General features: G+C 43.6%; 1 protein-coding gene across 4 annotated transcripts in view; it reads right to left on the bottom strand.

The window, feature by feature from the left end:
- Positions 1-12,684, bottom strand: part of pkn1b (protein kinase N1b) — a 43,716-nt gene that overhangs the window by 12,962 nt on the left and 18,070 nt on the right. For 3 of the 4 annotated variants that reach the window (XM_063471303.1, XM_063471302.1, XM_063471304.2), the window contains 9 exons: positions 7,166-7,466; positions 6,011-6,156; positions 5,783-5,903; positions 3,810-3,955; positions 2,784-2,997; positions 2,487-2,681; positions 2,225-2,334; positions 1,365-1,508; positions 1,112-1,187 (listed from right to left, as the gene is read on the bottom strand). In XM_063471303.1, coding sequence (XP_063327373.1) covers positions 1,112-1,187; positions 1,365-1,508; positions 2,225-2,334; positions 2,487-2,681; positions 2,784-2,997; positions 3,810-3,955; positions 5,783-5,903; positions 6,011-6,156; positions 7,166-7,466 — 1,453 coding nt within the window. Of the gene's footprint in view, positions 1-1,111; positions 1,188-1,364; positions 1,509-2,224; positions 2,335-2,486; positions 2,682-2,783; positions 2,998-3,809; positions 3,956-5,782; positions 5,904-6,010; positions 6,157-7,165; positions 7,467-12,075; positions 12,283-12,684 lie in introns of those variants that run through there. The other variant, XM_063471301.2, reaches the window with a different exon arrangement.

Below are 12,684 nucleotides of genomic sequence, written 5' to 3'. Positions count from 1 at the left end.
GTGCACCCCGCTCAGACCTAACAACATGCAGTAATGATCACTTTCAACATGGCACAAGTGAGAAAGTCACTCAGAGTCACTGAGGGGAAATTACAGTGGTGCACTTGTCTCTCCGACATGCTGAGTTGTCAGCTTAGCTAACAATAACTTTTTAAACAGGGGAAAAACCTGCCATGTGACACACTCGCTTTAAGTCTCTGCCTCCGACTAATCTGACAACATGCTCAAAGTTTTCCTCTTTGTGTTCAAAAAGGCTTTTGAACTAAAAAAAAAATAAAAAATTCATAGAGAGCAAAACAGACAGTTTAAAGTTTTTGTTGGAGGTACATACAGACCTTTCCAAAAGTTTTGAAGCATAAAATCTTCACCACTGCTCACCAGTGCTGGCAAAAATCCCAGTTAACACTAATAGGAGCTGCTTCAGGAAGCTTTTTGTTGTGCATTTATCACAAATTTGCAACATCAGACGGCTGAAACCTCTCATTATCTTCTCCAAAGTGAGAGGGCTGCACACATTTGCACGTGATGCACAAAAACATTATTAATTACCAAAAATTAATAATCCCCGACATGCTGAAAGTATCTAACAGCAAATGACACCAAGATCTTTACTTCACAAAGAGCTCTAAGCTTTTTTATTTTGCCAAGACAGTTATGTATTCCTATAACCTCTCTAATTATTAAGGCAGGTACCAAAAAACAGCTGCAGTTAAGAAAACTCTGACTCTCATGCATTATGCATCACTTGGTGTACTTTCCATCAGTGTGTTCTGAGTACGTCTGAATGAAGCCGTGAGGAGCAATCATGCAAAGGGGATCCATGTCTGAATGACAGATCGCAGTCACAGACTGATGAAGCCAGCGGTGGTGACTGAAAAGGGCTTAACGCACACACGCGTCTCCTTCTCTTGTTCACTGGTGGATTCAAGTCTCCTTTTCCACAAGTAGATGGCGCTGCAGAGCATGCAGCACTTAAACATGGTTTCACACAGCTCTAAAATTGATCCGCTTGTCAAAAAAAATGTGAAACAAGAAAAGCAGCGAGCTGGGAAAAAGATTTTAAAGTCCAAGCGTGGATATAAAAAGATTGTGTGTGAACACTGGAGCATACCGTGCTGCTTAGAAAAGACTTTCTTCTGCCTCTGGAGTCTTCGGCCTCTCTCTATGACTGGATTGAAGAAGGTCACCTGAAACATGCACAGTTACACGTTACAACTCTAGTCTGCGCCTGAGGTAAAAAACACAGCGACTGTGTTTTTTAGGTACTTTTGTGTTTTAGTGTTTGCAGGCAAATATGAATGATTATGAGGTTCTGATGAGACTAAAAGGGAGCTGTAATGTTCACGCATGTGTCTGCCCAGTACCTCAGCCAGCAGCAGCCCCTGTGGCTCCAGCTCCAGCTGGACTTGGTGTCTTTGGTTGTCCAGGAAATCCTCCAGCTTCAGGTACTTCAGAGCACACAGGGAGCGATAATCTCTCCAGTACACCGCGATCTCCATCTCCCTGGACTAATCACAAAACACGAACATTTGATCGCTTCGATACATTAAAAAAAAACAAGTCCGCAGTTCTGCTTCAGGAAAACCGTGAGAAACAGGATCTAAGCTCATGCTTGGTTATCGCTATAGGAACGACATTTGCAGCTCAGTGACAGTGTAAACATTTAACAGGCAGTTTCTTCATCATGGTGGTTGTGCACTGCGAATTTGCTCCCCAGATTTAGGCTGTCAATGCAGAGCAACACAATCTTCTTCACTATCTTCCTAACGCCCCTCTGCTCGCCAGATTTGCCTTTCTGTGACTTGGACAACTCCCTCCTCCCCACCAGAATGTAAATCTGGTTGAATGATCATAATTTTGACACACTGGAAGCGATCCAGCGGGCATCACAGAGGCACAAGGACGAAGAGGGCGAGACTTCCAGGGAGGGATTTATATATAGCAGCTGTGCTGGAAATCGTCCAGAGGTGCGCTAGAAGATGATACTGAAGGGGAAATGTGTGAATTTAAACCAGGTATGGAATTTGGAAACAAATCCAAGTGAAAAAAAAACCCAAACAAAATCTCTGCTCTATTTTAAAATGAAGGTATTTTTCTGGGTAACAACCCATCAAATGCACTGTAGCACGTGTAAAAGCCCATGAAAAGCACTGCTTCACAGCTTAGGCTAGAATCACAGTATTTCTGTGACAGTGTAACAGATTGAGAGTGTGCTTTGTCGTACTCTTTCCAGCTCTAAAGTGAAGGTCTGGTCCCAGGCCTGCTCTCCAACTGTTCTCCAAGCTGTCTGACCCACCACTGTGTTCTCCAGCTTCAGCACGGCGCTCACTTCCGCTGTTAAAGATACACAAACACTAAGTAAAAATGCCGACTGCCAACCGGGGGCTGCATTTTATTAAATTATAAGCCTCAAGTGTCAATTTGTTTTAGTTACTACAGTCATCTAGAGCTTAAGTTAATGGGAAAAAAAGACCAGGAACACTTACACGAGAGGTCCTCGTTCTTACTGGGGATCTTGAGGCTCATGCTGCTGGTGCTCCGGCTGTAGAGGCCGCTCAGTTTGAATGAGGAGCGTCCATCTGGTGTGGAGTAAGAAGGCAGAACGACAGGGGTCCCTCTATTTCTCCCTGGGACGACCTCCAGCAGTCCCACACAGCCCAGAAGACGAACCTGAAGACTGCCTGGAAAGAAAAGGCAAAGAGGAATTAACCTTACGTTTTTGAATAATAAACTCTGACTGAATATGCTGAAAGCTGTTTTATTCTCCTCTTTATTCTGTCTACCTGTAAGGGGTGATGGTTTGATCAGGGTGCTGTACTGGTTATGGACATATGGGGTGCTGTGACGGGAGCTGAAAGCTGAGGAGGAGGCCAGCACTAGCTCCTCTTTGATGAGGCAGGCTTTGGGATGATCCTCAGGCAGCTCCAGCAGTCTTTGTTCCAGAGAGCATCGGAGCAGGTCCAGACGCTGGGACGACCCGCTCAAACCACACTGAGCCTGCGGAGCGCAGAAAGAATACAAAGCTGTGAGACTGGAGACAGATTTCAGATTTTTTTAACATACTGTCTTGTGCTAAAGTCTTTCTTGTAAATGGTGAAAGTCATGTCCTAAAAAACAGGAAAAATTCAGCAAAGACCTGAACCAGGACCTGAGAGATTAACAGGTCTGTGGGTCAAATGGGCTTTCGGCTGAACCGTCAACTGTTCACTGAAGCCTCATAAGAAATGGTTTCACTGGATGCTTCAATAAACTGCTGCATCCATTTCCTATTTTTCTTGCAAAATGAGGAGGCTAAAGACTTCTGCATGGAACTGTAAATGTATGCACTGATCTTTATAAAGACACTGACATTATTTAGCAATGCTTAGAGGAAAAAAAAGTCAGAATTAGAAAATGTAACCAAATCTCTTTGAAATGAGTACTCTGGATTATGTGGATGTGTTCGCACCAAAAAAAGTATGTTTTTTTGCTTCTGCCTTATCCAAAGAAACACTGACACTTTAAAGATTGGCTCAGTATTTAGGAACAAATGTTACGACTCTTTCACTTTCTTTCAGAGAGATACGTGACTGATATCACCACAAAGGTACAGCTAGTAATTGGTTAGCATTGTTTGACTAACATCTGAGACTGAAAATTGTGAGAAGCAGCTGGCCTGGATCTGTTTAACGGTAACAACATACAGCACAGAACTCAGCATTTTCTATTACATCTACCCAAAGGAGAGACTTTTCAGGGTTTAAAACAGATGATACTGCCAGGACTGTAGATCTCTGACCCAGAAAAGGGTCAACCATCTCCTCTCTGACCTCAGCAATGGCCTTCTTATCTTGGACCTTTCCCGCACCCAGCAGTCGCATCATGTTCTTGGCTCCCTCAGCCATGGCGTGCTCCACACGGTAGTGATGCCACAGCTCCTCCACACGCAGCTCCGCCCCACACAGGTCCGGCTTACCTGGGACAAGGTGTGAACAACACACAACATGAACAAAGGGCACAAATGACTAAATATGACACAGAAACAGAAAGTGTAACGAGGCTTTTATCCAACACTGCACTGGATCCTTTGTTTCCATTTGCTCATAAATGTAACCTTAAACACTGTGAGAGTTCCACACAAACCAAAATTTGCAGGAGAAATCGAATTAAAGACATAAAACAAACAAAATATATTTTACACTTGGTCACCCCAGGCTAAAACCTCTGTGGTGGGGTTTTAAAGAACAGGCTGTTGATCCTCATCAAGCTGGAGACGGTTACAGAAGCATATCTCACGAATTTGATCCTCACCAGTCACATAAACTGTGTAAGAATGAAGGCCACTTAAAGAGCACTGTAACTCTCCACAATCTGCAAACCGGTCAGTTAGCAATGATTAGCTAATTAGCCAGTAGTGTTAAGGCCTGGGTAGCTTCTAGGAGGCTAAAAGACATGTGTCACGTTTATGAGGCCACCATCAGGAATCATCACCATCACTGAACACGAACAGCGTGCATTGCAGGTCTGCAAGCACAAAGCACTACTCTCATTAAGGAACCATGCTAGCTTGCTTGAATGAAGGCTAAATGATCTTTAGATCATTTGATCTGCAGATCATTTAGATGAAAGCTGTTTAAACAATGCTGTGTGGATGAATGAGAGCAAAATGGATTTCTCTGCCACGCAGTAAGACAACAATCTCCAAACACACAAGTTGCTCTACTAAAGTTTGCTTAAAGTCCTGACCTTAATCCCACAAAACTACTGTGGAAATATCTGAGGTGAAAGGCTCATGAGATTGCAGATACCCCCCACAGACACGTAACATTTGATAATTTTGTCTCATGTGTCATAGCAGTACAGAAAATTTTTCCAAGAGAAAACTTCTGTAGTATCGTAGTACTCATTTGACATTGTGTTTTTGTCTGCCTCATTTAAATCAAACATGCAGCCTCTTTTATCTCTGGTTGAGGTCGCTGCCGACTTGTGGAGAAACATCTGACTCATTTCTGGCGCCAGTAAAAGCTCCACCGTGTCAGCTAGCTTGTCTGACATGCAGCGCTGGGTAGGTTGTGCGCAGGTCCTTGTGAGTGAGCGTGTAAAATAAACAGTAAAGCTTAAATGCAAAGACTTCCACGGAGCTGAGAGGAACTGGAAAGTTGGGTAATACCCTCAAGAGTGACTGCATTTATGTACCAACAATCATGTGATCCGCGTTAACATAAAAATGGCGAACTTGGCAGTTTTTAAAAAAGCTGAAGAAGCAACACGCTGGAAGAAAAGTGGCACAGACCAAAACAAAACCATCTTCCCAATCGAGGTGTGTGTCTTTATGTCAGCGAGCTTGGTGTCCTTTCTAGCGTCGCTGCTGATCTGAGCTTTGTTTTATCCTGCCTGCTTATTCTCTTTCATCTCTCACTCCTTCCTTCCCAGCGCTTCGCTCTGTTGTCATCTCTGACTCAGTCCTTTCAGGCTCACTCCCTTCCTGGCTCCCCGCATCTGCCCGGCCTGCTCTCTAACCTCTGTTAAATGAGCCATGGCTTTTAGTTGTTGGGCAACATCAAGGGGATGCAGGAACATCAATAAGACTCTAACCTGAGAGAGTGAGGGGGCTGTAATGGACACTGCGCTTGTGTGTGTGTGCGCATGAGTGTGTGTTTTTGACTGGAAGACTATACGCTGTGAAGTTCTGAACCAAGAATTGATCCGCCCGCATCATAAAATATGCAGTGTTTATAAGCTGAAAGACTGACAGGTGGAGTAAAGGAGGAACTGAAAGATGAGACAAAAGCACGATAGGTACTTTGGTTGTCCTCAGACTGCTCCGTTGCCTGCATGGCCTTTCGGATCTGCATGCGGATGATGTCGATCTTTGTCTTGCTGTCCTGCAGCATCTGCTGAGCTGTCTGGAGAAGCTTCTTGTCCTGAAAAGCGACAAGAGATCATGTCACAGGTTGAACACCGGAAGGTGCAGGTGACAGTAAACATAGTGAGTAAGACTTTTTGCTGGTGGTTGTGCTAGTTAAGTTACCTTGGTACCGCCACTGGAATATATTGGAATCATGTTCTCTGCTCCCTGTTTGACTTTCAGCTCAATGTTCAGCTGCCGCTCCAAAGCAGCTATGCGGTGCTGATTGGTGGACGTCTGGTTGACGGGTCCTGGAGACTTATTTGAATCTGGTAACAGAAAGAGAGTCGGGTCAGGAGGTCAGGTTGCTTCTGATGCAGTCTTTCAAACATCACTTTTGTCAAATGGTCGGACATGAGGTTTTCTTTTGGTTGTTTGTTTTTTACTTGTTTTACTCCATAAAAAGGCCAACATACAAGACATTTATAAGTTTTTACATATTTCCTGCCTAAGGAGGCATCAGGTTTCAGTTTAAGTTTCAGTTACAATTGAGTAAAGTTTATATATAAAGACACTTTCAGATCGGTATTTTCCATCCATCCATCTTCTTCCACTTATCCGGGGCCGGGTTGCAGGGACAGCAGCCTAAGCAGAGAAGCCCAGACCTTCCTCTCCCGGTCTACGCCTCTAGCTTGTCCGGGGGTAACACCAAGGTGTTCCCAGGCCAGCAGAGAGATATAATCCCTCCAGTGTGTCCTGGGTCTCCCCCGGGTCGTCCTCCAGGTGGGACATACCCGGAACACCTCACCCAGGAGGCATCCAGCCACCTCTCCTGGCTCCTTCCAATCGGTGTTTTATGAAGCATAAATCTAGTAGCAGGAATCAGCTAAAGCTAACAGATTATTTTTAAATTCCTGACTTTTTTAGGGAAAAAAAAACTAAAGCTGAGAGTACCTTATAGCTGAAACGGTGCATTACTCAGGCTTATGTTATCATCACATCATAACTACAGTTCTGGAGATCGATTAAGGTGTTGTTCATTTCTTAGTTTAGTTTCAAAACTATTGTATAATTGTTAGGCACCATGTGGACATATGAGTATAGAAAGGTGCTGATTTGATAAGACAGGAATGGAACCCCTGGTGCCAAACAATTTACCTGCTAAGCAATAGCACTGATACTATGAGCATGTTGGTATGTTAAAGCATTTAACTCAAAGCTCCAGCATGCCTTATTAACATCTCAGTGTTATCTAAAAGGAGGAAACACAAAAAGGCCTCCAGCAGCACAGGCAACATGTGATGTATGCTCCAAATCAGATACAGTAAAGCACCGTACCTTTGTTTTCTTCATGGCCTTTGACCACAATGTGAGCATCCAGCTCTTGGAGCTGAGCCTGGAGTGACTCAAGCTTCCGCTTGGAGCTGCGGAGCTGTGAGTCCACCTGCTGGGCATTCCTCTTGTCGGTAGTGGCCCTGCGCAGATTCTCTGCACCCTCCTTGATCTTCAGCTCCTTGCGGATCTCTCTGCGGATCTTCTCGCGGTGCTCATCCAGCCGCTGCTGCACACTGGAGTCTGAAAAGTCTGAGTTTTGGTCCAGACCGAGCTGCTGGAGCACTGACAGCCTGTCTGTGTCACTCTGAAAAAGGAAAAAAAAAAGGAGACGGTTGTTAAAGAGCCTAAAGAGAAGGGAAAGGTGGTGTCCCACAAGAACATGAAAAAAAGGTTCTATATTTAGGTTGCTGTGTATGAGAATGATTATTCAGTTTGACCTAAGAAACTAACTTGCAGGGTGACATTTCCAGCTGAGAGCAAAGCTGAGGTTATGACAGTAAAAGCTGGAAACAGTCACCCTGCACATATTTGACAAAGTGAAGCACTGCAGGATAAAAGGAGAGGAAAACTGTACGTCTGTAAGAGAATCGTCAACATTTGAGACCTGCCAAGCTGACGTGGTGAAGCAACATCAAAGCAGAGGCAGCACTTAAGTGTGTAAAGAGCTGAGTGCTCACATCAGCTCTCCTGCTGATCAACACTAACCTGATTACAGAAGATTAGAACAGCAACAATGCAAACTAAAATCAATCAGGGTCTCCTTCTGGACGGGTCACTAGTAAGCAAACATAATAGTAAGCATACATGAGATGCAATATTTAGTAGAGGAAAAAACAGAATATCACCAGATGCACAAGAGTTTAATTTGAGCTTATTTCCAGCATCATATTTTTTTTCTTGGTCACTAATAAAACGGTTTTACATGATTAACAGGTCATAATCATCCTTATTTTTCTAATACTGGGCCTTGGTGCAGCCCAGCAGTTAATCCTATGTCAGAAACAAGCTGTTTTAGCGCCTTTTTCTGCAAGCCAACTTTCTGTGTGTCTCAAACAGAAAGTCTGAACAAAAGGTGGACGGACTGTGTTGAGCAGAAGTGAATACATTTAGATGTAAAACAAAGGAGGAAGACGTTACATCAGGGGTGTCCAACTCCAGGCCTCAAGGGCCGGTGTCCTGCAGGTTTTAGATGTCACCCTGGGTCAACACACCTGAATCAAATGATTAGTTCATTACCAGGCCTCTGGAGAACTTCAAGACATGTTGAAGAGGTAGTTTAGCCATTTAAATCAGCTGTGTTGGATCAAGGCACAGGACTGGAGCTGGACCCTCCTGTGTTACATGTTACATTAGCAGCTAATGCTAACAAGCTTGGTTACCAAACTGCATCCATAGATTATGTGTGAGCAATACACAATCAGATACCTGCTAATGTTAGCTAGGAATAGTACAAAGTAACACAGTTTTACTCACAAAATCAAACTAAAAACTTCTTGAATGGACTGTACAATTAACCACACAGGAAGTCAGACTGACGTTTTGCAGATATGTGATTGCTAGCCATCTGACATTAACTCTTCTGCCATTCTGGATGTTTGACAACCATGACGGCAATGTAGGGTCACGTGATTAAGATCTAGAGACCAGTCAGTAACCATTTGGCAACCAGTCGTAAGGGAAAATGAATATTCCGACAACCAGTTGCTGAGTGTTTGCTGGACCTTGATGGGAAATCCTTTGCTAAAGCCTCAGGAAAACAGATATAGAGAGCGGTCAGTGACCTCCTGACAACCACTGGTCACTAGGGAAAACTGTGTATCTCCAACCAGCTGTGATTGCTTTGATAGGTAGCAGACTGCTTTGGTCACCCACAGATTGAACACACTAACTTTTCTACAAACACTTACCAGCTATTCTCCAAGCAGTAGTGAAACTGTGAAAAGTGTGACACAAAACGGAAACGGAAAATGTTTGCTGGCACAGTAAAAGATGCACCTTCCAGTACTGTCTGCACAATTGTTACTTAGAAGACAAATATTCTCCATTTCTGGTTTGTGTCACAGTTTCTCAAGTAACTGTGTTTCTCTCAGTTTCTCTCAGCAAGTATTTGCAGTCATGTTGACAACTTCTATCCAAACTGCTGGCAACCATGCCAATCTGATACTGACCAAGGCAATCATAAGGATGCTTTTGGTGGAGGACCCTCTTTGTGACCAATTTCATCTAGTGATAACTAGCAGCCTCAAGGACACATTCGCCAATCAGTTAAGAAATACATATTTTTACCTCACAATATCATGTCCAGTATGGTAAGCAACTCTTGTGCATGATGTCACATAAGAAATCTCTAATATTTTTAACATAATTTTGTTAAAGCTGTTCCAAAAGGCACCAACAGCTATGGCTGACACTGAGTTTTACTAAAAAAAAACCCTGCAGACAGACAGGCACACAGCCCTAACCCTCGCTAGCAGCTGAACACATTTAGCAGTAGTAGGTGTTCACAGCACAGAACAACACTCTATGAGGAGGTCAATAAAGCTAAAGCTTAAGTTGTTTAAAACAACTTTTAAACAACCCAGAAATATTAAACAGTTATCATAAACGTTTACCTGGCTGCCACAAATGTTCTCATTAGCTTTTTAACTCTTAGCAAATACTCGGTACCATGTTAGCCGCTAAGTTAACGTAGTGGCTAATGGCTATAGCTAAAATGAAAAGCTAGCTAAGAGCTAGGCAACAAATATTATCAGGCCTGCACATCTGTAATGTTAACAGACAGCCTTAATTTAATAAGGTGGCTGTAATGTATGAGTTACCAATAATAATAATAATAATTTGCAGCCAACTGGCTATACAGATTTAAAAAAATTTCTAGCAGGCATTTCCATTTCTTCCACCAAAGTAAATCTATAAAAATGCTTATTTCATTACTGAAGTTGGACATTTTAACATGGGAGTTTAACATGGGCATCGTTCATTTAAAAAACATATACGCATGACAGAAAATAAGGGAAAGCATAATTAACCTGCTCTTTTAAATTATGTGCATGGATTAATTTAAAAGTTGCTGACAACAGCTGTAACAGTTGTTACAGGCTACACCTTCATCAACGCATTGTGTAACTTGTCTCCCAGTAAAGCTGACCCTCAAACGCCAGTAGACAGCTAACATGTGAAATGGCCACAAGAAGAAAAAGAAAGCAGGTAGTTCACAGTTGCTGTATTTTCTCTGTTTTTGTATAGAAAGAAAAGACCAGAAAAACGCAAAAATGAACTAATAATATTGCGCACTAAAACCAGCTTCACGTGCAATGACCACAAAGCCAAATGCAAATAAAAAATGTTGATAAAGAAACAAGCTACGCTAGAGGTTACCAGTTTGGGAAAGGCCTCACTGAGGATTGGCGGCTCCAAAGAAGAGTCTGACCTCTACGTTTAAACTGATTTAAGCCGGTTGATTTAGCTCATATTTCGAACTCAGTATGATGATGTTGCGGAACAGGCGACTGGAAGTTAACTGGAGACAGCGGGTGAGAGTCATTAGATGGGGAAGAACTTCTATGTGTACCAACGGCTGAGCATGGAAAGTGGACAGAAGGAACCTGTGAATCCGTGGAGCTAAATCTTTATGGCAACAGATGGGAATGGGCACTGATGCATCCACAGAGGCCCTGATGACCACGCAGTAGACTTTAAAAATAGGAGAAGTTGGCTGGAAAAAAGTTCAGAGATACTAACTGAACCCTCTTCTGCCAACATGAAGAAAGCGGAAAGTAAGCATTTATAGGCATGCAACAGGAAGTGAAGCGTTTTGTGGTGTGGCTCTGCTCCTGAACTTCAAATAATCTCCAGCGAACTCAAACTACAGGAAACGTCTTTGGCAATTCGGTCAAATTTATCAACGCAACCATCATGAGGAGACATGGGAGATGTGTCAGTTGTGTTCTGCACATCTTTTATCTTACCCTTTATAAATGCAGCCCATAAAACCAAATAAAACCTGATGACACTAAAAATGAAACAAAGCATTTTTAAACAGCAAAACCGAGATCAAGTAGGAAACTAAGTGAATTCTTTAAAAACTGTTGTAACATCTGAGGGCTCTCAGCTCCACTGTGCTGGAGTTTAAAGACGAGCTGCTCAGGGCCTTTCCCTGCACTGTGCAGCCAGCTATCCAGCTTAGCGGATCTGATTACAGCCGCTTAGGTCTCCGTGTCCATCCAGCCACACACAGGCTACGGCTACAGCACTGTTCTCATTAGGCCATAATCCATCGGCAACACAATGCACTACAACCAAACCACATGGCACAGGCTGAGGGCTTGTGGGATTTTAACTGCAGATTTAATGCAATGTTACGTCACTGCACAGCTCTGAAGCAATCAAACTGAGTGTGTCTCACTTGTTGTTGAAAAAGGTCAACTATGTTATCTTGCTTGGTCTAGAAGAACAACAGACGCACTATTTTCATACACATATACAGATGTAGGCATGTACATATGCATGCATGTTGCTGTATATTATTAACATCGCTGATGATGTGGCAGACCTGAACAGCATGAACGCGCCAGCAGCGGCCATTCATGGCAGAAAAGAAAGCGGAGGCAGCGACACACCATGAACGGCAGGAAGGGAGAGTTTGCACTCTGACATAGTCCTGCTCGACACAATACAACTTAATCCCTGGTGTTTTACAACAAAGAACCTTTGGAGTGAGGTATAAGACAAATCAGGCAGCAGGGTGAAATCACAACAGTGGACAGCAGTCAAAATTCACAAGTGATTCGCTGTGAGACAGTAGATGTTTTTACAGGAAATGAACGAGGAAACTGACAGAAAAGAGAAGGGCCACAGTAACGCAGGGAAAGAAAGCGGCGGTGTTGAGGCCTGCTCCGGCCACAGTGGCCTACCGAAGACTCTGGATCACCCTGCTCAGGGCTATCAATCAACTGATCCCGTGGCAGGTCTTCCAATGCACAGTCCTCACTGGCCATCTTTGGCCTCCCTCCGGCTTTGCTCTTGGGCCACCTCCACACACACACACATACACACACCCAGCACTGACAGCAGCACCAATCAGACAACACAAAGTCCCACTCCTGCCTCCCCCAAATCCAGGATGTCCTTCCCGCCAGGAATAAAAAAAAAAAGCCAGACTAAATCTGGAGCGAGTGAACGAGGTGGAGGAGAGGAAGAAAGAACGGCATAGACCGAGCCCCACCTCGCTGCTTCCTGTTCTGCTCTTTGCCAGATAGAGACTGAGGCGTCATGCACTCTGTACACACACACACACACACGTTTAAGTGGTTTTGTAACTGAGAGAGCTCACAGTCACTCTGCTTCCTGCTACCGAGTCCCCATAGCTGAGAGACAGGCTGTTGTGATAGAGTCTACTACCAGAGCAAGTTCTTGTGTATTTTTTGGCATATTAGTGCATATGGAACTATGATACACTCACAGATTTTGTGCATCCAGGTCAGAATTTCTGCATAGATAATAAGACACTGTCAGAAAAAGTG

This window comes from Pelmatolapia mariae, linkage group LG4 (assembly GCF_036321145.2).
Source record: "Pelmatolapia mariae isolate MD_Pm_ZW linkage group LG4, Pm_UMD_F_2, whole genome shotgun sequence".
Taxonomy (NCBI): domain Eukaryota; kingdom Metazoa; phylum Chordata; class Actinopteri; order Cichliformes; family Cichlidae; genus Pelmatolapia; species Pelmatolapia mariae.
This window is presented reverse-complemented; position numbering and strand designations above follow the sequence as displayed.